General features: G+C 42.4%; 1 protein-coding gene across 1 annotated transcript in view; it reads left to right on the forward strand.

Annotated features, from left to right (window-relative positions):
• Window positions 1-26,089, forward strand: part of FSTL5 (follistatin like 5) — a 591,837-nt gene that overhangs the window by 87,094 nt on the left and 478,654 nt on the right. The window contains exon 3 of the mRNA XM_061583858.1: window positions 9,313-9,346. Within this exon, the coding sequence (XP_061439842.1) occupies window positions 9,313-9,346 (34 nt within the window). The remainder of the gene's footprint in view (window positions 1-9,312; window positions 9,347-26,089) is intronic.

The raw sequence follows: 26,089 nt of genomic DNA on the forward strand, positions 1-26,089 counted from the left end.
ATAATAAAACAATATTTAAAAACAAAGAAGTAACCATTAACACTCCAAGCCCCTAAAGAAAACCATTTACTATATATCCTACAAGACTTCATTATTCAGAGTGGAGGCTTGTTTTGTATCAGCACAGTCTCTTTGTAAGCAGAGGTGTGGACTCCTCCCCTTCAACACAGGTGTAGGCTCCCAAAGTCACAGAAGAGGCAGGGCAGGTGGTCTCCCAGGCTGGCAGAGCTTCTGCAGAGAACTCCTTACTCCTTACTTCTGAATGTCCCCTCCCTCCCCCCACCAGAAAAAGTCCTTGTAAGTAAACAAGTAGCACATTGGGAAGAAAGGTCTAGACTAGCCCTTTAGCTGTTATACTAGTTTTCTATATGCAGCAAGGTGGAGGTTCTATAGAAGGATGCATTCAGAAATGTAATATTTCTTCCTGTAGTCTGAAGTAATAAGGCCCATTCCACCACCTCAGGACACTGCTATCTCATATAGTAGTACTTTTATTGTTCATAGCCATTGCCCGCCACAATATACATAAAAAAATTACGTATAAATGAAATTCAATATCAAAAATAGTGATGTACTTAATATATAACATTAGACTGGACAACAGAGTTAAAACAAACTAAAAATTAGAACCATAGATATTAAATCATTTAAACACTACGTAGATAAAATTTAAGATGGATTTTTATGCAATCTAGCTCTGATTTTGCCTGCCACCAGGGCAAATTTTGCTACTTGAGTGGTTAGATAAATATCAACCCCAGCAAGAAGTATACAAATTTGCTCCAGGGTAGATCTGTTTGACAATGATATAAGAATAGAAGAGAGAAAATTGAGTCTTGTTTTGTGGTTAATGGATTTTAACTGGATTTATTTCTTGTTGTGAGCTGCATTGGTTTTCAACCCTACCTCACAGTGTTGTTGGAAAGATTCCACATACACACACACTGGAGATATAAAAATACATACACCCCATATAATAGTTTATTGTCAAAATAATTGATCATCGCAGAACATTTTTAAAAAATCAATATTAGTTTCCTACCAAATAAAAGCAGTTATGCCTAAGTAAGCTCTGCCTAATTGCTTAAAAAGAGGATTGGAGGGTAGAGAAAGATTTAGAACACAATCTTTTGCTATGTTCATTCAAAGGTCCAATTTTTTTATGGCACAGTCCTAACCTTGTCTACTCAAAAATAAGTGCTTCTGAATTCAATGGAGTTTACTCCCAGGTATGTGGTATCAGCACTGCAGCTTTACTCCCAGAGAAGTGAGCATATAATTAAAGCTTTACATTGGGAAGGTTTTCAAAACAGTTTATGAAGAAGACAAATTGCCCTCTTCAACAGCCCAAGAAAATTTAAACATGTTTGTTTATTTATTTATTTAGTTATTACATTTATATACCGCCCCATAGCCGAAGCTCTCTGGGTGGTTTACAGCAATTAAAAACGTTAAAAACAAATATACAAATTTTAAAACACAAAAAGCAATTTAAAAACACAATTTATTTTTTTAAAGAACACATGCTAAATGCCTGGGAGAAGAGGAAAGTCTTGACCTGGCGCTGAAAAGATAACTGTTGGTGCCAGGCACACCTTGTCAAGGAGATCATTCCATAATTTGGAGGCCACCTCTGAGAAGGTTTCCGTCTCTTCCTTTTTGATTCTTTCTTAATGGGGTTTTACGAAAGTAGGCTTTCTAGTTCTGCCTTTTGTTTTCTTTTTCCTCTCCAGATTCTGGTTGTTTTTCCTTTTGTGAATTCATTTGGCTTCTATAAGACCGTTTGATGGTCTATTGAATGCAGGGAGGGGACTCCTTATAGTTGCAGCATGTACACTTTGTAAATTTTCTGTTCAAAAATTATTTGAAAGATAAAATATATAATATGCTTTTTTTCAGTAATTAAAAAACCTGCATTTACACTTTTATTATAATCATAACTGAAATTGTTTACTGTGCATGCCTACTAAGATCCTGCTGTGATCTTCTGTTTTAGTGCAATCCTATGTATGTTTATTCAGAATCATGTCCCAATGTATTCAGATTTCCTGCACAGAGAAAGTACTTTTGATGTTGATGAAAGCTATAATTTTTCTCATTTCTTGATGTGCAGACAAGCAGCAAAAGGAAACTATTTTCAGAACTTGCAATGGGTTTTAGCTATTGCCTGAAGGTCAACAAATCCCTTTTCAATCACAACCCTAACTTCACTTACTGGCTAAAAACCTGAAAGGGTGGGGATTAGAGCAGCCAGTACTAACAGAAGTTGCGGGGCTGGGGGTGTTGGCTGACATTTTGTCGTATATCTTTTGAACCAGACCACCTAGACTCTGGAGAGGACTCCCAAAAAAACAGAGTGTCTGGGCAAAAACTGGAGACCTGGCAACCCTACTCATGTTAGCTCAGTGTGATGCTGTTAAATTTAGGAATTTCCATTCATTAGGCAGAGCTTGATTGGCAGTGGACTGTAATTTGTTCTCCTTCTTCCACTAATTTAAATCTCAAGCAGAATTTAACTAAAGAGATACAAATGTGAAACAGAGCAAAGTGTGTTCTCCAGACCTAGGTAGGAATGTGGGAAACTGCAATATGAAGTTAATCTGGGGCTTTGATGGACCATTTCTGATTTCATTAACACTGGGTTGAACCTTCAATTAACTCTGATGATGCAAGACGACCTGCACCTTTATTCCGGAAAGTAGCTCAGTGTCTAATAACTGCACAACAGGCGGGGGGCGGGGAAAACCTACCTTCTGTGCAGCTGTTAAAAGCAATGAGCCTGTGACAAAAATAAAAATAAAATTACAAGTCAGTCCCACTCCAAAACTCTTGTAATATGTTTTCACTCCTCTTTCTCATCTCCGGTGAGGCTTGATACATACATGCAGACATTCCTTAGAGTGTATTGGCTAAGAGACCTATAATCAGAAAACTTATTTTGTAATAATGGAAATAGACAAACTTGGCACAAAAACGTATATATGCAAGATATAATTGAAGGGCCTTTGCTTGTTAATTCAGATACATAAGAAGCTGCCTTCTACCATATTAGAACACTTTCCCATTTAGCTTGTTATTGTTTATACTAGCCTTTCCCAACTAGTGGGCCACTCCCATCAGCCTCAGCCAGCATTGCCAATGGTCAGGAAAGATGGGAATTGTGGTCCAACAACATCTGGTGGCCCACTAGTTGGGAAAGGCTGGTTTACACTGATTGGCAGCAGCTCTCTAGGGTTTCAGGCAGGGGATATTCCTAATGGAGATGAAGTTGGATTGAACCTGGGACCTTCTGCATGCAAATCAGAACCTCCACCAATGAGTTATGGCTCTTTCCTGTAGTAACCCCCCACACACAATGAAATAAAAAGAAAAAATGATGAAACATAAAGCTGTCTGTGGAAAGAACTGTATGGCTGAGGCTGCCCTGAGTTCCTGACCCAGATACTGTTATTTACTTTCATCCCAGATTTGAGTAGTAGAGACATTTCCAGGGAAGAGTTCCTCTTTATTTCATTGCCAAAGCCAGAACTGCCACTGACATCTAACTCTATCAGGCCTCCTCCCATGATGAGAGTTGTAAGTATCATTGACCCAGCTCCTGTAAAAGAACTGCTTATTGTATAAACGGTAGCAGGGTGTGAAGGTGGGCTGTCATTGCATATCTGGCTTCTGGATGCCAAGGGTCACTGCCACTGACCTTTAGCATGCCACTACTGCCTTTAATACACTCTATCCAGTCACTCAGATGGGATGACCGATGGGAGTTGTTGTCACCACCACTGTTCCTTCCAGGTGTTTTTGGTGGTGGTGGGGATGGCTGGTGGGGTGAAGTATCAGAGGGGTGTATTTACTGAGCTATTCAGATAGCCTTGTAAGTATTCCCAAGGTTTTCCTGATTTTCTTGGGTGATTTCCATGGGGGATAAATCTCAATTTCTGAGGAAAGCCCATCCATAGTTGGAAACATAATGAACATTAGGTGCAACTTATGTTTCTACTGCACGTGGAAAGATCTGTCAATTTTGGTTCTCTCATTTTCTCATTTTTCCAATCTTAAATTCAGTTCTCCAATTTGCTATTTTTTTGGGGGGGGGAATCCTCATGAAAATTTTCTAGCATTTTAGTGCAAATTTCTCCTAATAAATACATTTTTGTAGGCAGTTTTGACTAACGCATATTTTTTGCAAGCCACTTCTCACCACAGAATTCATTTTTGCATGTTATTTTCACTCATATATTCATTTTTATGCACACTTTCCCCTAATATATGCATTTTTGTAAACACTGGTTAGTGGTGAAGTCAAATAAAAAAAAACTGAGTAAGTGTGTATTTCAAAGGATGGCTGTGTTTTGGTTCTCATATTGTTTCATATTGTTGAAAGTGTGGGGATGGAGAATTTCATTTAATTAAATAAGTAATTGACAAGTGTGGCTTTTGGGTAAGATGCTTGAACTAGGCTGAAGAACACACTGTTTTGATATACCTGTATTAGTATGTAAAAACACTAAAATTGTCTTTTGTAGTGGTGTTATACTCCACAGGAAGAAGCTGGTTAGCAAATGCCAAAATAAAATCGAATTATCATTAGCTTTGTATACAGCTGAAATTCAGGTAGATACCAGCAGGATAATCTGCTTCTAATTTATTTTCTCCTCTTCCCTGCTGTTGCAACTGCAGTGACTATAATGATCAGTGCAACTGCAAATGGCTAAAATACTTTTGATATTAATATTATAATGGTGTACAGAGCTTATTCACATACTCACTTAGGCTGCAATCCTATACTATATGCACTTACCTGTCATTGAACTTAGTGGGGTGAAAAGTATTATGAAGAAAAAGGCCACACAGAGGATCTACAACAACAAAAACTTTACTAACTAATGATATGAAGAGAACGAGGCCACAACATGGTGCTGCTTGTAAGGCAGGAGTGGAAATTGAAACTGCCACAGTCTGGGGCTGACTCAGCAGTTCCTGGTATGACAAGCCTGGAGGTCCAATGCACTACATGGGGTACTTCTGAGTAGACATGTGTGGGCTTGCAATGTTAATAGATTAGTGTATCCTGAACAAAGGCTGTTGATTGCCCTGCTCCTGTACCACACACATTGGTAAGCAGAAATTTAGCAGGACAACCCTTTCCCAGAATTCAGCTGAAATTATGCAAAACACCTCATCTGCTAAAATTGTGCCTGTTAAGTGGCTCTTAAAAATCACAGGAACAAAGTCAGTGGCCCTGTCGTGAACACATTTTATTTATTACTTGTTGAAACAAAAAAGTTAAAATCTGGGATAAAAAAAATGGACAGTATTCACTTTCCCAAGAGTATTTTGTCAAGTATTACAATCCAGGCCCGACAACAGCCTTGCATGACTTTTGGTGCTTTCTTGGAACTACAAAAGCAAGGGGAATTGTCAAGAACCTAGTAGGCCACAGTCCATTGCTACATTTTCCCTGGTGCATTATAAATTGTGCAGTCTATTTTAACTTGTACCAATACTTGTGAAGAAGGTAATAACGGGTGGCATAGCTGTTCGGAAAGAACAGTCCTAGCATCCCAAATGTTTGCACATTCTTTAAAAGGGTTCAATTTCAAAATCTTGCTGCAAAAATTCATATTTCTCTTGTGATAACAGAAAAATAGTTCTTGTTTTTGTTTGGAAACTTGAATATATGCTTCAGTAATAATATAAGACGTTTGGTGTTGTTTATTTTATTGCCGCCACACACTTGCAACACAACAAAATATGATAAAGAATGTCTTTCAAGAAAGGTTTGCTGTGAACAAAAATAATAAGTTGTTGCAATAGGTGCTGAACCAAAAGAGAGGATTTGAAAGATTGGGCCCCATTTTCCAAAAATCTCAAACCAACTTTGCAACTATTCTTCATTGCTTTATTTAAAACATTTAGATTCTGATTTTCCAATATGTTCAAATCAGCTTACAATATAATAGAAGGAAATTTATTTATAACCAGTCAATTGCTTATCAAAAAGCAGTAATTGTGCACCATCTTATGTGTGTTTAAGCCAACTGAGCTCAGTATGAATTCAACTGGATACAGAGTTATAATGCAATCCTCTGTGTGTTTGCTCAGAAGAAGAACTTAGTCTTAGGTAAGTGTGAATAGGACTGCAGGCATAGTTCTTAACTGGGGGGGGAACAAGGGGCAGTAAAATATGGAGGTGGAAGTTGGTGCATCTAACAGTTGCTCAGAACTTTGAATGAATTACATATGTACTTCCATATTCTTACGTTATAACGACATCACTATTTTTATAGAATTGACTTGTCAATCAAAATGAAATATGCATAGAAATTAAACTAGAAGAATGCAATATGATGTCAGTTAATGCTTGAATGAGAAATAATACTCTCATGGTTGCCTGGAGACAAATAAGATGTGTGTCGTAGAGGAAGGCAAATGTAAATGGATGAACAAATGAGTTGTCATCTTTAGTTTTCTACTCTGATAAAGGCAAGGGGAACTGCTTGTAAGATGGATGGCTTGTAAGATTCACCAGTGTATGTCTTTGGACAGTCAGTCATACTTTTCTGATTGATTTTGAATCATATAGGGTTTTTTATTTTCTAGTCCTTCATTATTAAGGCTCAGGGTGGTTTACAACATAAACTTTCACAATAAAACACCAAGTTAAATGAAGCCTAGTGAATGCTAATTTCTATTTAAGAAGTCAGTGCAAATTGATTTTTTTTATTGCTTCTACAGGGGATCAGAGCTTAGCCTTTGGCAAGTCTAGTTAAAAGGAGTTCCTTGGGGCAATGACTGTGAACATTTGCTACAGTTCTTTGTTTTTAAAGTCTTTTTACCTTTCTGTCAATGACCCTTAATGACTAACTCACAATAACAAACATTAAAACAAACAATCAACAACGACAACAAACTTTATTGCATATAGCCAAAGGCCTTTGCAAAGTACAGAAAGTATAAAAACAGATAAATACAAATAAACGTTGAGGAGACTAAAGGTAGTTCCAGTTTAGATAATCATAAAACATTATAAATCTTAATATGGCTCGCCCGTAGCTTCCTAGCGGCCAAGGTGAAGTTGGCCACTGCAACTGTTGTTTGTTTACAGTTGTCGGCTAAAAGTTCGCCTACCAGGTCCTGGGAATTTTTCCCAGCGTGGATATACATACAGATGTAATGGGCTAGAAATTTCTTTCTAGGGTCCTCATACAAGGGGCAGTGTAACAAATAATGGGCGATGTCCTCAATCTGGTTACACCCATAGACACATCTCCAGTCCTTGGTCAGGATTCCCAGGTATCTCCCATCCAGATGAGCTGAAGGCATCATTTGGAACCTGAGTTCCGTGAACGCCCGGCGCAGGGGAACAAACAATCAATAAAAAGAGAATATTGTTTTAAAAATGAGCAGCCGCAAAACCCAGAGATAAAATAGCCAAAAATGTATAAGATGGCAGACAAATTTTGAGGCCAAAATTTGAGCCAAAAAAGTGTAATTTTGAGGTTGCCTAAAAGTCAAGGGAGCACATACCTGGTGTTTTAATTGAGAAATGTTTACCCAGGGCCGGCTCCAGGCATGCGGGTCCCTTGGGCATCAGCTTGCCCTGGCCCCCCGGTTGGTGTGTGTGTGTGTGTGCGCCTCCGACGGCCCGCCTACCTGTCTAGTCTTTACCATTGCCCTTAATGAAGATGGCGACCGTGGTTTCCTAAGGGGAATGAAGCCTCCGCCACCATCTTTGTTGACGGCATACGTGCGTGCTACGTGCGCACATCTCTGCCATCAACTAAGATAGCGGCAGCGGCTTCAGTACCTTAGGGAAGCTGCGGCTGCCATCTTCATTAAGGGCAATGCTAAAAAGCCGGCCAACAGGTAAGTTGGGGCGTGGGGGGGCGCGGATCGCAGAAGGGGAGCGGAGGGCCCCTCAGGGGCCCCTTGGGCTCCTGTAGCTCTGGGGCCTTCGGGCCAGTGCCCAACGTGGCCGCCTTTTAGAAGCGGCCCTGTGTCTACCCTGCATCCTCACCTGCTGTATTTCAGATGACACAGGGTCAATCAGCAGATGTTGAGTGAAGTTCCTGAGCAGGCAGCCCTTGAGATTTCCTGGTCCCAGATAATTGTAACATAGAGATCTTATTCTTGGAAGTCAATGTGAGATTCTGAAGTACTGGTGTTAAGAGTGTAGTCAATAATTTACTATTCCAAGAGGTAGGCTACAGCCCTTAGCAAAAGTTGAAGCTTCTGGAGACCTCAGTCAGTCAAGCTACTACTATAGTTCTGTCTTTTCTCAAAGTGATGCTGATGAAAAGCACAGAGCACCTCAAGCCCTAATTCTTACTGTGCAAATGATTTATAGTATATTTTATATATAAAAATAATTTATATTATCCTTTCTCAAATGGGGCAAACTATATGTCACCTCAGCAAATGCATGATTCCAATCCTACAGATGTTGAGATAATGGGGAATGAGGAGAGATTCTTGTACTTGGTGATGTTCTTCTGCAAGTGATCCCTAAGACTGGTTATATTCCAGTCATGCTCAAGTTTGATTCAGAGCCCAGCTGGGGGGAAAGAACTTGAAAAACCTTACAGCACAATCCTGTGCATGATGACTCAGAAGTGAGGTTGACTGTCTTCAGTGGTGCTTATTCCCTAGCAGGTGTGGAAAGATCTGTCAATTTAGGTTTCCTCCATTTCTCATTTTTCCATTCTCAAATTTAGTTCTCCAGGTTTCTACAGCAATTAGTCATTAAAAAAAAATCCTTATGAAAATTCTTCATCATTTTAATGCAAATCTCTCCAGATAAATACATTTTCACCTGCAATTTTGATTAGTATACACATTTTTGCAAGCAATTTCTCACAGTGCATTTTTGTGTGTTATTTTCACTAATATATTCATTTTATACACATTTTCCCTTAATATATGCATTGGCTGGAGAATTACATCATAAAATTATAGTGCAAATTTTAAAGGATGGCTATTTCTTGGTTCTCATATTTCAGAAAATGTGAATTTGACGAACTTGGCTTTAAATGAGAACTGAACTGAATTTCTCCCCCATTCCTGCTTCCTAGTGTGTTTAGAATTGCAGCTTAAGAAGGTTATTTGGATATGCATTATGTTCTGCTTGTCTGAATTAATCCTGGTAAATTCAGTGGAACTTTCCTTATGATAAAGGAACAATTGTTCCACATATATTTATCAGTGCTGTATAAAAAGGCTCCCTGCCATTGACCTGTATGCAATAAACTTTTTATTGTCCTCTAAACAATATAGATGAAGTAATTATTGCTTTTCTTTTTGTTTAAATTACAGCAGGAAAAGAATCCTGAGAATTCAAGAAACAAAGGTACGTTGCTTCTGTGGTATATATTTATTTACAGTATTTATAAATAATGCAATTATAAGCCACTATTCTAGACAACGTTTACCCAAGGTGCTGAACAAAATATAGGCTTTAAAAAATACAGGCTTTATTGTTTATAACTGGAACCTAATTATTATGCTTCCTAATATAATGATCCCACCACATTTTATCTGCTTTTCAACTCAGGGCCTGTCTGCACTGTACATTTAAAACAGTATCATACCACTTTAACCAGTCATGGCTTCCCCCAAACAATACTGGGAACTATAGCTTGTTAAGGGTACTGAGAGGAGTAAGCAGAGCTTGGAACAGTTACTTTTTTGAACTACAACTCCCATCAGCCCCAGCCAGCATGGCTACTGGATTGGGCTGATGGGAGTTGTAGTTAAAAAAAATAACTTTTCCAAGCTCTGGGAATAAGGCCAAACAACCCTGGGAATGGAGAGCTGTTAGGAGCAGGGCTGGCATCAGATTGCAGTGGACCCTCAAAGGCAGTGGCATGGCAGCATTACCACTGCTGCCGTTGGGGCTTAAATAGGCCCAGCCACATCAGTGCATTAGTGTGCTGTGTGTACATACCTGCCATTACCCATCTTGGGTAATGACAAGCATGTGTACACAGTGCACTGACACAGTGACATGGGAAGCAGGGGGTGTTGCCTGGGAGGGTGGCTCCCACTCTGCGATCTGCACCAGGATTGGGTCATGGGGTGCATGCTCCATGATCCAATGCTAGTGTGGATTGCGGAGTGGGAGCTACACCCACCCAGCCCCAGTCACAAGCCCCCCTGTCAGCTGCAGGGGCCGTCAGCCAGTGCCTAACTTGTCTGCTTGCTGATGCTAGGCTTGGTTAGGTGACCCCTATTCCCATCATAAAGCTATGATTCCCAGAGTGGTTTAACAATCTGGGAATTGTAGCATTATAAGGGGAATAGGGGTCTTCCTAATAAATGTATAGTGCAGATGGCATCTTAAAATGGAATGAACATCAAAATATGGGATATCAAGTTCTGTCAAAGTTTTCTAGCACTGCCTTTCTACTCACGGTCTAGAGCTAATGCTAGTTTTACTTATAAGCAAGGCTTTTTTGGTGACAGTCCTCCGTGGCGCAGAGAGGTAAGCGGCGGTAACGCAGCCGAAGTTCTGCTCACGGCCAGAGTTTGATTCCAACGAAAGAAGGAAGTCGAATCTCCGGTAACAGGGGTCGAGGTCCCCTCAGCCTTCCATCCATCTGTGGTCAGTAAAATGAGTACCCGGCATATGCTGGGGGGTAAAGAAAGGCCGGGGAAGGAACGGGCAATCCCACCCCATATAAACGGTCTGCCTAGTAAACGTCGCAAGACGTCACCCTAAGAGTCGGAAACAACTCGCACTATAAGTGCGGGGACACCTTTACCTTTACTCAGTGGTATGGAGTACTGACACTTTTTTGTTTTGTTTTTTGCTGATCATGGCAGCCATTATGCGTTGGCACCCACAGCAGTTTTATCAATATTTGAGTACCGGCACCTTATTTTTATAACAACAACAAAAAAAGCACTGCCTATAAGTGTATGGAGATAGCGATAGAATTTCCTTTAGGAGATAAGGACACATTGCACTTCTGTATTTCAGTAATTCCTACACATTTTGTTCTTAAAACATGCTTTGATTGGCTTATGCTGTGTAAGGAACACCAAGAAATTATACAGCCGTATATTTTATGGAAATGCATGAGTCTTATTAGCAGCAAATCCTAAAATGCTAGTAAGCATCATAATGGGCATTTAGTATGAGGTGTGCTTGGGTGGCAGTACTCACCTGACCTCTTGTCAGCCAAACCGCTGCTGTTACCGGGAGGGGCAAGTCCGTGCATATGGAATTAAAGCAGTACTCATGGTTGGACAAGGAATATTGCCAGAGCAAATGAGCTTTGCCCAGAAATCTGTGATGCAAAATAAGTAAGATGAAATAATTTATTGAGTAAGCTTTTCTTGGTGTACTGTATGCAAAGTGTTTGAGTTTCACAGATCTTGTCACGCTCATTAAGACTTCTTTATTTGAAGTTATACAGATTTCTGTAATGTTTACACGTAGTTTGGTGTTTTGTAACAAAGTTAAGTAAAAGTTGCATTATCCAGAACAGATAGTGTGTGTGTAGCCCATAGGGGGTGGGAGGAGCCAGGAAATGCGCTGTTTACATCTAGCGTGTTTCAAGAGCTGAGCTGAATTTGGGTTGAAGAATATTTTATTTTTAGCAATTCAGAGCAAATTCTGCTCTTCTGTATATTGATCATGATATGACCTATGTTGATGCTGTGATGAGAGCTCTCAAACATGCTTAGCTTAAACTAGTATCTTGTTATTTGTTTGTTTGTTTTATATCCCACCCTTCCTTCCAGCAGGAGCCCAGGGTGGCAAACAATAGCACTAAAAACACTCTAAACCATCATAAAAACAGACTTTAAAATGTATTACAAGAAAACATCCTTAAAAACATATTCAAACAAAACATCTTTAAAAACATTTTTTTTAAAAAAGCTTTAAAAAGAAACTTTACTAGCCTGCTCCAGGCACTCAGTATGAAGTGTGTTTTAGGTGGCAGCACTCAACGGATCTCCCAACAGCCTCAATGCTGCTGTTTACCAGGAGAGACAAGGCAGTGGCAAGGTTGGCACAGCACAAACACATCAGCAGAGCCAATCTGCTGCTCCTGCTAATGTGCTTGCACCACACTGGCCTTGCCACTTCCTTGCCACTCTACTTCCTGGTTAGCAGCAGTGATGTGGCTGACTAGGGGTCAGGTGAGTTCCCCCACCACATGCCATCCACTACTGAGGTTGAATGAACATTCAAGGTGGGGCCATGGGAGTGAGCATGCTAGTTCTGCCCTTCCTGTGCTCATTCCGATCACTGTCCATGAGTTGGAGACTCATAGAATTGTAGACTCTGAAGTGAGTAGCCTACTGTAATTGGAAATAATTGAGAAAGTCCTGAAAAATCAGAGTTCCAAAATGCATGGAGAGCCTCCATACAGACAGAAGTATCCCCACTTTAAACAGTTGCCCTCCAACCTATGGAGAGTGGCAAGAACATGAATGACAGGTGGTGCTGGAGTTAGAGTGCTTATTGCAACAGTTCCCTTCATGTGTTTACTTAAAGCTCATATTGAACAACTGAAGAGGACTGTTGTCTAGCTTGCATCTTTCCCTTCTCTTCCTGTATAGGAACATTTGAACTTATTGTGACCCAGGTTGGGAGGGGAGGCATCGATGAGGGCGACACCAACTTTGAGGACTGGGGCAATGAGCTGAGGGAGGGGTCAAGCAGCGAGGAGAGCTCACAGCGCATCCAGACCCCTGTCACTGTCAGTTCAACTCCCCGCGATCCTGCACCCCCCCGCTGGAGCGCAACTTGAACTGTCAGAGACTGCTCCATTAGACATGCCCCCCTCACCCGTGCTGGAGGAGCCACCTTGTCAAGTTGGAGGGGGAAGCTGAGATCCGGACCCCATTGCTCCGTGCTCAGAGGCTTCAGAGGCAGAGAGTTCAATGGATGGAGGAGCTGTCATTTATACGCGAAAGCCAAGCCTACTTAAGTTGACTCAGGAGAGGGGTTAGTTGCTCAGTCAATGTCTGGGAGCCACAAAGACATGCTTAGTCATAGTTCAGGGCAAAAGTTCCTAGAAAGCATAGAGAGATTAATGAGCCGCAAAGCTTTTGATGTATCTATAACTTTAATAAAAAGAGAGAAAATTACAGGCACGACTGCGACTGGGTCTTTCGACTTCAGGCAGGATACTTATATAGATTCTCTATAGGAACTTATACCAAGACTAGAGGGGCTCTGCCCCCCACCTACCCTGCTCAATATCCCCATGCCCACCCTGCTCACCAGCCTTTTGCCCAACCCCACCCCATGCCACCCGCAGGCAACCCCACTCCTCTCACCTTTATACTTGCCTTGTCTGTTCCTCCACTGCTGCTGCCCCGCGCCGCCACTGCCCACTGCTGCCACACAGTCACCACACAGCGCACCTACGCTGCACACCAGATTCCCACCCATCCACCCAGGCGGCCACCACCACTACCCCCTGCTACCACCTCCACTCAAGAAACTCCACCATCATCAGCGATGCCGCCCAACAAGATCAGCCTCAAAATACTTTCTCTCCATCGCACCAGTTAAAACAGCTAGACTGGTGAGGACTAGGGAGAAGGCTTTTTCAATTCTGGCCCCCACCCTGTGGAACTCCCTCCCAAATGATCTCCGCCATGCCCCTTCTATGATGAGTTTCCGCCGAGCCTTGAAGACCTGGCTCTTTAGGCAGGCTTTTGGGGTGGGCTAGGTTTTACTATTATTGCTTCAGATTTTTAATGTTTAATGTATTTGTACCTTTTATTTTGTACGTCGCCCAGAGTGGTTGGATAACCAGCCAGATGGGTAACTAATAAATTTAATAATAATAATAATTGTATAGACCACTAGCAACCAGCTTCCTGCCGGCCACGGCTATCCAACCAGGCTGCAGCCATGGCCACTGTGTAGCTGCCTGTTTGCTCACCAAGGCTGCCACCACCTCTGCCTTGCCTGCTTGCTGAGGCGGGTGGTGACAGGCAGTGTGAGCAGCAAGCAGGTGGGGCAACCATTCATGCTGCAATTTGCAGTGCAGCAAACTGTGTGTGGTGCTGTGAACTGCAATGTTGGGCACTTATATTTTTATGTATATAGAAAAGCAAAGCAATGAGCCATGTGTCAGGATAGCAGCAATTATACATCCATGAATATGTATATGAGGTACATTGCAAAAAAAAAAAAATCCTAATCAAGAGTTCCCATCTAGAGCTGTGGGAGCTCTGATATATCTGTCATTTGAAAGCAAGAACTTCCCCATTAATTTCAATACAGGGCTGCTTAATCTGTTCACCTCTTTGCACATGCAAAGCCTTTCCCTTCATTGAAGTTAATGGAAGCTGTTGCCAGTACATATGCTCACCAGAGCACTGATGCCTACAAGGAATTAATGGATGAGAGTTCAAAAGAAAATTGAGAATTTGTGTGCATCATCTTGTCCCTCCCCCACCGAAATCAAATCCTGTCCTTCAGAACTCATTGTGAAGCTTGCTCCAAACAATTTCACTTGCTTTGTGGGTTTAAGGAGGTGTTAGAAGTAAAATGTTCATAGATCTGTAAATGCTTAAGTTCATGCCTATTGTATCACTCTGTGAGCTACCTTACACATGTTGTCTTCCTCTTTTACAGCATCAAATTATGTAGAACGATTTTTTTTTTGCACAGCAGCAGCTGCTAAGCAAGCTCTTAAGAATGATTTCTGAGTTTGCTGCTTCTATGCAGTGCAGAATATGTTAAGGGAGGTCACCAACACTCTCCATGTTGGCAGGACCCAGGATGCTCAGAGGTTCATTAGGTCTTCAATTTAAGAGACTAACCAAGTATACAGTTGTCGAAGACCTGTAAAATATTTCCAACAATATCCATTAAAGTCTGCCAATTCTAGTTTGAGGATGAATCTATAATCCTCAAGCAGCCATATAAAGCACTGTTTTGCTGCAATGGAGTGTTCATGCTGTGATACCTAGAATCACATCTGATTTTTCGCATGAATTTTTCCCACATGCTCTCTGCATGTCTTTACTTGAAACATGAAGATTTACTTGAGTAGGTGAGACACTGAAAGATAAAGATACTTGTAAAAAAAGGATCCACTTTTCCACACATTGTTTGTAATCTATGTTTAGAAAAAGATATTGCTTGTGGTTTTGTATCACTGTTTTTCTGTTAGTTACTTTAGGGAACAATGTAGGCATAATGCTTCTATTCTATTATCAAACTTCAAATCCTGGTTTCAAATAGTGCTGTGCCAAAACTGACCTCCAGTTTCTTGGAAGCTTTGTTCCCCTGCTAAAGAGGTTTCAATTTTTCTGCTTCATTTGCAGGGCACTTCAGATTTATTTATTTTTAGAATTTCAGCAGAGCTTACGATATCAGTACAAGGTGGTGAGTGTGTATTTCTTCCCCCTGCCCCTCCCATGAAACTTTCTTCTAGCACTCTGCTGCCTCCCTGTGCTTCCTGTTTTGAAAAAGACCCATAGAGAAGATGCTTCAGGACATCTTTCCTTGGGCTTTAATTGAAGAGTGGAAAGCTGGGGAGACTAGCTACCAAGTGCATGAGATCAGTTTGCTTGCTGTTTTTCTTTTTTGAGAAAAGACCTCTTGGGTCTTCTGTATCTTTAAAAGTTGTACAGGGGGAAGGGAGAATTCCACCTTGTGGTTTTTCCCATTACAATGTTGCAAGAACACCTGCACTTGGCTGACTTTCTCTTCTCCTAAAGATATAGGATCAGTCTCAGGCCCTGTGCCCGGCAACCATAATCAGAACAGTACAGAGGGCTGCAGTTCAGTGGCAGAGCACCTGCCTTGCATGAAAGGTTCCAGGTTCAATCCTCAGCTTTAGGCAGGGCTGGGGAAAATGCCTTGTCTGAAACCCTGGAGAGCCACTGTGTCATTTTAGACAATACTAAGCTAGACAAACTCAGTATAAGGCAGTTTCCTATGTTCCTAGAGTAGGTGGGGGGAAATTCTAAACCCCTGAAGGCAACTGGCTAATCCTGCACTGCTCAAAGGGGGTGGGCAGGTTATTGTCTGATCTTAAATGGAAAAGGGAGAGGAGGGCAGAGCCTCCTTTTATAGGAGACAGCCACCTGCCTCCCATAGGCCACCTAAGGTCGTGTGGTGAGTGGCCTAGCCCCCCTCTTACCCAAGGGAAGCCCCACAAGTCTTCCTCTTTCCCAGTGGTAAAGCTGTCAATAAGTGCTCTCAATAAGTGCTGGAGGAGCCAAATGCTTACAGGTAAGAGTATTTCCATGATTGGACTCATTGGTGGGGCCAATTTTGTCGCAATGCAAACTGGCATTCCTACTCTTCAGTTTGCAATCCTATAGCCACTTACCAGGAGTAAGTCATTTAAATCAATTTGAATTATAGGTAGTCATATATAGGATAGTGCTTTCAATACCTATCATATTACTGTGAGTTGTCTTCTATATAATTCTATTCAATTTGCAAAGCTGTACCAAAAAATTTGATTCACATATTGTAATAATGTATACTGCTAAGCGTAATTTGATGTTGGACTGTTGCTACTTGCAGGGCTCCTTCATATGCTTACAGCTTGGTCATTTCAATTTAATTATTTTGGGTAGAGCTTTATTTATGGCAGTGCTGGAAGAAATGTTTGTTTGTTTATCCCACCCTTCCTCCCAGAAAGATCCCAGGACAGCAAACAAAAACACTAAAAACACTCTAAAACATCTTAAAAACCGACTTTAAAATAAATTAAAACAAAACATCTTTTTAAAAAAGCTTTAAAAACATATAAAAAAAATTCCAACACAGATACAGACTGGGGTAAGGTCTCAACTTAAAAGGTGTTGAAAGAGGAAGGTCTTCAGTAGGCACCTAAAAGATAACAGAGATGGTGCCTGTCTAATATTTAAGGGGAGGGAATTCCAAGGGTAGGTGCCACAACACTAAAGGTCTGCTTCCTGTGTTGTGTGGAACACACCTCCTGATAAGATGGTATCTGTAGAGTGCCATGATCAACTGGGTATATAAGGGGTAAGATGAACTTTCAGGTATCCTCATCCCAAGCTGTAATGGGCTTTGTACACCAAAACCAGAACCTTAAACTTGGCTCGGTGGCACACACATAGCAAACATGCACACCACACTCAGATAGATTTTCTTCATGGCTACATAGCTGTTTACGAATCAGCTGAATAGTGGTGGTGGCGACATTGCAGGGATGGTATGTTTTAAAACTCTCTTACCTGTGATCCCACCAATGGAGGTGAGCAACAGCAACCGGGGGGGGGTGCCCCTTTGGAACTGCCAATTCAAGGTGCTCCAGGTGCCTTGTGGTGGTGGCTTCCAGCATATAGGCTTTCCTTGCCTTTCATGAATAAATGAAAAAGATTACATTGTATATATATTTCCCCATTAAGTGATTATATAACTATATAAAAAGGATCACTTTAAAATAGTCCAATAATGGATTAGATAAGGAACCCCCATCTATTATTTTATGTATTTCCGCCCCCAGAAGAAAAAGTTTAATGTTATAACCATGTTCTGTCTACTGGGATTCAGCAACAAGCGCAGTGGCAGATGGATGCCCAAGGGATGTTAACATAAGATGTTGTACCCAGATATATTTAGGAATAGAGCTTGAAATGTAATTAATCTTAAAGTAGTAAGATTATAGTCTTCTATACTATACTGGCAGAGGCCATCTCAGCCGTGGTATTGGAGGAGCCCAGAACGATAGTCCTGGGTGATCTCAGTGTCCATGCTGAGGCTGCCTCTAGGTTTCCATCGCGGGACTTCATGGCCTCCATGACGACCACGGGGCTGTCTCAAGTTGTCACTGGCCCAATGCATAGGGCAGGGCACACCCTCGACTTGGTTTTTGCTTCAGATGGAGGAAGGGGTGGTCTGGAGATAGGGGGGTGAATGTCACCCCACTGTCATGGTCAGACCACCTCCTGGTGAAGTTTAGACTTATGGCTCCAATCCTTCCTTTTAGGGGTGGTGGACAGATTAAGATGGTCCACCCCTGGAGATTAATGGAATCCACTGGATTCCTGAATGCCCCGGAGGAGTTCCCAGTAGATAGAGCAGGTGACCCTGTTGAAGCCTTTGTCACACTGTGGAACAGTGAGGCGCATCGGGCTCTTGACACAGTTGCCCCCGGGGGCCCTCTTCAGCATTGTGGAGCCTGGTTTGCACCTTGGTACACCAGGGAGCTAAGGGCAATGAAACAGGCTGGACGATGGCTAGAGTGAAAGTGGCGAAAGTTGTGCTGTGAGTCTGATCGGGCATGAGTAAAACCTCATAACTGTGCCTACTGTATGGCAGTGAGGGTGGTGAAGAAGGCCTACTTCTCTGCCCCCATCGCATCTTCAAGTAGCTGTCCAGTGGAGCGTTTCTGTATTGTCGGGTCTGTTGACATCAACTCCAGGAAATGGAGTCTTAGACCCTTCGGAGGCCCACTGTGAATTGTTTGCAAGGCACTTTGAGGGTAAAGTTGCTCACCTCCGTAGCAGTGTTGATGCTTCCTCCACATCTGCAGCAGTCCCCAATGAGGTATCCAGTGCAGCATCTGCTGCAACTCCTTGGGAACCATTTCAGTTGATGCGGCCTGCTGATGTAGACAAGGTGATTGCGATGATGAATCCAAGGTGTGGTCAATGCATCATTGCAGGAGGGAGTGGTTCCAGCCGCCCTGAAAGAGGTGGTGATTCAACTGCTCCTGAAAAAGCCCACCCTGGACCCATTGGTCTGTGACAATTACCGACCAGTCACAAATACCCCCTTCTTAGGGAAGGTGATTGAGAGGGTTGTTGTGCAGCAATTGCAAGTACTCTTGGATGAAACAGACTAACTTGACCCATTCCAGTCTGCGTTCAGACCTGGTTACAAAAGACAATTTAAAAAATTTAAAAACAATTAAAAAACATGCTAAAGTGCCTGGGAGGAGTCTTGATCTGGTGCTGAAAAGATAACAGTGTTGGCACCAGTCACACCTCATCAGGAAAATCATTCCATAATTTGGGGGCCACCACTAGAGGTCCTGGTGATCTCAGTGGCTAGGAGTGCCTTTTCCCAGCTTCGGCTGGTAAAACAGCTGTGGCCATTTACCTGACCACTGCGGTCCATGCACTGGTAACCTCCAGGCTGGATTACTGTAATGTGTTCTATGTGGGGGTGCCCTTGGGGTTGGTCTGGAAGCTGCAGTTGGTGTAAAATGTGGCAGCAAGACTGTTCACTGGTGCAGGGTATCACCAGCATGTCACCCCGCTGCTGAAAGAACTGCACTGGCTGCCCATTTGCTACTTGGACAAGTTCAAGGTTTGGTTTACAAAGCTCTATACAGCTTGGGACCAGGATACCTGAAAGACTGTCTTATCCCTTATATAACCAGTCGATCACTACACTCTGCAGGTGAGGGCCTCCTGCGGATACCATCTTATCAGGAGGTCCATTCTGCACAACATAGAAAACAGACCTTAAGTGTGGCAGCACCTACCCCGTGGAATTCCCTCTCCTTAAATATTAGACAGGCGCCATCTGTGTTATCTTTTCGGTGCCTGTTGAAGACCTTACTCTTTCAATAAGCCTTTTAAGTTGAGACCTTGTCCCAGTCTGTGTCTGTGTTGGAATTGCTTTTTAATATGCTTGTAAACCTTTTTTAAAACAACATTTTTAACCTTTTTCCCCTTTTTTCTTCATTCTGATGTCTTCAAAGCTTTTTAAGAAAATGTTTTTAAAGATGTTTTGTTATAATGTAATTTAAAGTCTGTTTTTATGATGTTCTAAAGTGTTTTTAGTGCTTTTGTTTGCTGCTCTTGGGCTCTTGCTGTGAGAAAGTGTGGGATATAAATTAAATAATAAATAAATGTACTGTTAGCTTTCCTTTGTTATACAGTAGGTGCCACTACACTAAAGGTCCGCTTCCTAAGTTGTGCAGAACAGACCTTCCGATAAGATGGTACCTGCAGGAGGCCTGTCATGGTCTTGACTCCCACGGGTGCCAGACTCATGCTTCAGACCCAATTCTCTACCCTGAGCAATTGATCCGGAACCCAATTCCCCTTGCCAAGGCTGTGCAAACCAACACCAACCCTGCAAGGTAGAAGATAGGCTGCCACCACCCCTTCTACTGGTTCACACTCTGAGTCAGGGGAAACCCAGAGCCCAGATATAGGTACACTAAGGATTTCTAAGGACAAGAGCCAAAAAGGCACTCCTCATCCAGAAGCCCTCTGGTAAAGCCAAAACACACTCTTGGTAGTTTGTGGTCAGTGGTCAAGGTGCCAGATCCAGGACCAAAGGTATTCTCACTCAATGAACACACATGGGTAATAAGAAGTAGCTTTATTAATAAAAAATATAAGTGCACAATTCATAGCAGCAAAACAATTCCTAAACCAACATCCAACCAGGGATTCAGGTAGACATATAAGAGAGTTCAGACACAAGCAAAAATAACAAAACTAACTAACCTATTCTACTTACTTGAAGAGGTAGTTGTAAATCTCACCCCTCCTAAGAGAGGCATCAGTAGGGTAGTGGAGGCAGTGGAACCCCACGCAGGTAACCACCCGTCCAGATGGAACCCAGGGGAACCAAGACTATAGGTGTCACCCCCTATACTTAAAGAAAAAACCCTAGCAACAATTCACAGTGATTCAGCCAATCAGGGGGCTTTCTAATGAAGTAATTTTCCCGAAGCTTCTTCACTTTTCGTGCCCTAGCCAGTCCCCGTCCCTTCCTGATCTCAACTCTTCTCAGGCCCGCTTGGCCTTGAGTACCAGGCTCTCAGCAGATAACAGAGATAACCAGGTGCTGCTTCTCTAACTCTTAATTAGTGGCAGCTGAGAAACGAAACTTAAAAGTTTTCCACTCACACATAGGCCCATCTCCTCCCAAGATGAAATCCCCACAATTCTCTGCATCTGAGCCATGTTGCAAAAACCATTTTAAACCGTGTTACAATTTCATGACAAGGCCCTCACCTGCAGGGTCCAGTGATCAAGTGAGTATATAAGGGGAATGATCTTTCAGGTATCCTTGTCCCAAGCTGCATAGGGCTTTGTACACCAAAACCAGAACCTTGCTTGGTCTGGAATAGACTGAACTAAACTATGTCTGCATGGTTTTAGCTGCTCTCTGCCCTCCATGCATACATTGGCAGAAATGTGGCATATAGGTGTAATATAAATAAGTTATAGTGGGTCATTTTGGGAAAGGCCATAGCTCAGTGATAGAGCATCTGCCTTACATGTAGAAAGTCCCAAATTCAGTCCCTGGCATCTCCAGGAAGGGTTGGGAGAGACTCCTGCCTGAAACTTTGGACAGCCACTGCCGGTCAATGTAGACAAACTGAGGTACATGAACTAATGTTTTGACTCAGTATAAGGCAAATTCATATATTCCTAGATCCAGATGACATAGCAATCCTAACCCACAGATCTGCTGTCTGAAGGGGGTTTGGATGGGGTGGAATTTGAGACTCCACTAGTGAAGAAGAGATGTGCTGGTGCAGCGCCATGTCTTCCATGAAGGCCCCTGCCATGCCCACAATTAGCTCCACAGGTGTAGATCTACCACTAGCAGTTCTTACGCCAGCAGTAGCTGACTTTAGGCCCCAAAATGGGGCATGGCGAGTGAGGCTGGGTAAGACAGAGGTTGGCTTAACTATTCCCCCCTCCAGGAATAATGGGAGTAATATAAATCAATAGGGAGAACAAAACAAAAAAAAGATTTGCACAGGGGAAAGGTAAGTCTACCTCTGAGACAGCACAGGCTGTAACAGGCTGACAAGCAATCCAGCTGACATCCCCTTCTTGTTAATTTCTTCTTTTTAGTTTCACCACCACCAGATAGGTGTCTCCCCCCCCCGCCTTGGCTGCTTCCACTAAACATCCTTTGAACCTTTTGGACTCTGATTGGCCCAACATATTCCCAGTTTGGCACTTAGGGTGTTAAGGATGGGGTGAATTACAAGGCCTCTGACTATTTTTTCCCAAAACAAACTATGCTTTTCTCAAAGTTTTTGTAAGGCAAATAGTTAAACAGTTTCTGAGAAAATGATGGAGGGAGGGGGACCTAATGTTACAGTTAGTTACCCATAAGAACAAATAAAAATAAGCAGAAATTGTGCTAGACTTACTCTAAACTGTTTCCCTAACCAGGCCAATAAGTATCAATTTGCATCACTCAGTCCAGCTTTTGAGATCCATTGTGGACTTCTTCTGACTTCTTCCTGCTGTGATGTCTCCACCATGCTCTCTGTAGCATGTCCAGTAGTGTTTCAGCTTCCTCTCTGTCTTGCACCTCTGAAATGTTTCCACCAACTAGCTATCCTATTTTCTAGCTTGACTTGTATACAGTATTTTCACTCCCCCTTCCATTCAGGAGAAGAGTGCACTGGGTAAGGTTCTAGTTCTCCTTAATTGCCAGGTTCCTAGGCGAATTCTTTGACTCTCCTGTGCAAGGCTTACTTTATTGAACTTTTGATCATCCTGTGAACTTTTCACCCTTCTACTCAGAACAGCCCCCAAAACAAAAAGCAACCAGTTTATAAGAACAAAACAGAACAAAAAATGGTGGCACTTTCATGGCATCATAGCCTCCCATATCTCTTGCTCTGGTCTATGCAAGCTGCCAGAATTTTAGAAATAGTGGTTGATCTGCCAGTTCAACCCCCCCTCCAAATCCCATTTTGAATTGCACTATGACTTAGATCCATTTAACCCCTATTGAAATCAATGCTGTGTAAGTTATGACTAACTTGTCCAGTTGATTTCAATGGAATTTAATGCAATTTAGTCTGGATTAAACCCAGTGTATGTTAGCTTTTATCCTAAGTAAACTCTCAATCTATCAGTAAAGTATAAAAAAGACATACAATTTTAGTCATTCTGTAGTCAATACTTAAGTATCTTATGAATCAAATTTTACCATATATACGGAACTTTTTTAAAAAAAATCCTAGCTAAGGAATCTTGCTGTATATATTCTGGAAGGTGCTTCTGAGATAATACTATTCTAATCTGCCTGCCTCCAACAAGCCCTAATAGATGCCATTAATATTACCTTTAAGGCTATAATTGCTAAAGGTACTAATGCGAATTGAATTACTGTTGGTATCATTTAGAAAGAGAATAGATGGGCGAGTGGAATGAATACAGAAAACTCAAAACATTTATGAGTTTATCTGATATCTTGATGGTAAGTTTCCTTTAGTATATTTGAAAAGTTCTTTTATTTCAGCTTTAATAGCTTGGAACAGTACAAGATCCACCGTTGCAAATAGTAATTAAAGATATCTTTGATTCCTTTAACATATTTGTAGAGAGTTTTTTTTAATGGGGGCTTTGCACAGTTTGTGTTTCTATTTATATTCAGACCTCTGCTATTTGTATTTTGTTTTGAATTTCCAAATGGTTATTCATGTTTGGTTATCCAAATGAAATATAGGCAATATCATTTATTTATTAGTATTAATATTACATTTATGACCCATCCTTCCTCACAAAAGGAACCTAGGGCACCAAACAGTGTCTTAAAAACATCTTAAAAACAATTCTGGTACAGATGCAGACTGGAATAAATGTCTCTACTTAAAAGGCTTGTTGGAAGAGGAAGATCTTCAGTAGGTGCCAAAAAGATATCAGAGATGGCATCTGTCTGATATTAAAGGGGAGGAAATGCCAAAAGGTGTGTTCCGCAACACTAAAGGCCTGATTCCTATATTGTGCAGAATGGACTTGCAGATAAGATGGTATCTTCAGAAGGTCCCCATCTGTAGAGCACAGTGGGTATATAAAACGTAAGATGATATTTCAGGTAGGCTGGTCCCAAACTGCATAGAACTTCATACACCAAAACAGCACCCTGAACTTAACCTGGCAGCTAAATGGCAACTAGTGCAGTTCTTTCAGCAGCAGTGTAGCATGTTGACAAAATTCTTCCCTAGTGAGCAGTCCAGCTGCCGCATTTTGCACCAACTGCAGCTTTCACCCTCAAGGGCAGCCCCACATAGAGCCCCACAATAGGGCCAGGAACCTGTCCCTATGAACCATTGCAATCTCTTGCCCCTGTACATTTGTCCCCAATAACTGCAACACCTGCTACCAATGTATGTTATGTATTCAGAATGCTTAGTGAACCACTCAAAAGTTGGACAATTCCAGATTTATGGTTTAACTTTATGGGCTTTTTTCTGTTAAATATGAACTGCTTCAATAATTTCCGTATTATGAACTGGTAGCAATGTCAGCAATGTAGTTGAGACAAAAATGCGGGGGGGAGAGGACACTGCTTTTTTGCAAACACTTTTTAAAGAAAAACATTAATAAAACATTTGTTTGTGAAAAATGTCACCCTTTCATGGATTAGGGTGTGTGTATGAAATGTTTTTCTCTCACTTTGAATTGTGACTGAGGGTTGAAATAAGACACGGACACAGCAAGCTGGGTTGAACAAAGAGTCACTTTATTAAACTATAACAAACCCCTTAAATTAACCTGCAGAGGGGAAACATAGATGCAGGAACTGTCTATAAGCAAGCAGCTGCAATACAGCTTTCGGGCGACCCACACCTGCTGGGGCAAGGGGAAGCCATTCTGCTCACCCCTTACCCCCGCCACACAATGTAGGTGAGCAGGGAGGCCTTCCCATGTCAACCCCCCAGGGTCCTACAGCTCCGGGTAGATGAGGTAAGTTGGCCCCCAAAGCAGCCCATATCCTGCTCTGACAGACAGGCCTCTGGAGCCACCAGTCACCTCCAAAGGTGCCTAAGGGGGGCATCTAGCTGTCCTTACCTACTTCCCTTCCTCCACTTTGCTGCCACAAATGGGGGACAAATCTCTATTTAGTCCCCCTTCACCCCACTGCTGAGAACCACGTCTTGCATACACGTCTGCAGGTCATCTACAAAGATGTCGTTCCCTGCATCTGTCAGGTGAACTTCATCAGCCCTATAAAGCTCAACCCCAGAGAGCTGTATATGGGGGTAATGTATAACCAATCCACCCTGTGCAAGAAGAGCCAACCTAATCTGCTGGTTGACTTTCTTATGCACCCTATCCAAACCCTTTGGGTCTCCCAAACAATGCCAGACTCTGCAAGGGAATATGTCTGACCATATCAGACAAACCATAGGCCAATGTTGCCTCACAAACTGCATGTCCTCATATGCCAGCAAACTGAGAGCCTTGCCCATAAGTAAGCCACGGTCATTCCCCCTCAGGTGAATAACCACAACCTGCAGAACAGTCCACACCAAACCTTGCTGGAATGACATGGGTAGGAGCCCATCCCAGCGCATCCCTCGCCAGCCAAGCCACTGGACCCTGGCCCACTGACTGAGGCCCAGGTGAGAAGTAAAATGTGACTTCGTGGCCCTATGGCCCACTCAGAAGACCATGCTATGGCCACAGATTAGGATGTGCATTCACTCTGTCCCCATCCAGCAACCTACCAAAAACAAAATAATTGCAAATGGTTAGGCTTCCGGACCTCCAGGATCGCCAAAGGGGAAAATATAACTCTTATACGCACCAGATTTCCACCTTTCAATAACCTGCAGCCTTGCCTGTGAAAACCTAAGACCCGTGGAGGCAGCTCCAATCCTAAAAGAGTGGGTCCTAATCCCTAAGGGGTCCACTTCAAGGCCCCAAAGTGCTTATTAAGTGCCCAAACCTGAAACTTCGTGCGGGGAGACCTCCCTCTTGAATAAACAAATATATTGGCCCTACGTCCTTGGTCTCCAAAAAAACATCATAATGCCCTCACAGGGCAGATGTCTGGTGCTGGGGAAGGGGACAAAACCACGGTCCGACCCTTGCACCTTTGGTTCATCTTGGACCATCATAACTTGTTATTAGCACAACCCCCCTCAAAACTAACATCGGACCACAGGAAGGCACGTAGAGGAGAGTCCATCTTGGACTTGGCAACCACCTCCCTTATCAGGAAAGCTCCAAAAAACAGTGTGAGGGCCACTGCGTGAAACAGCTGGACCTTGTAATGTGATAAGCACATGGCCACCTATTGGCCCAACAGACTCATCAAGAGGTTAGATGAAAAAGGGCGCAGGGATCAGGGGTAGCAGGGTGCTCTCAAGCCCACTCAACCAGCATACGGTGGACCCTAAAG

Source organism: Rhineura floridana, chromosome 9 (assembly GCF_030035675.1).
Source record: "Rhineura floridana isolate rRhiFlo1 chromosome 9, rRhiFlo1.hap2, whole genome shotgun sequence".
In the NCBI taxonomy this organism is placed as follows: Eukaryota; Metazoa; Chordata; class Lepidosauria; order Squamata; family Rhineuridae; genus Rhineura; species Rhineura floridana.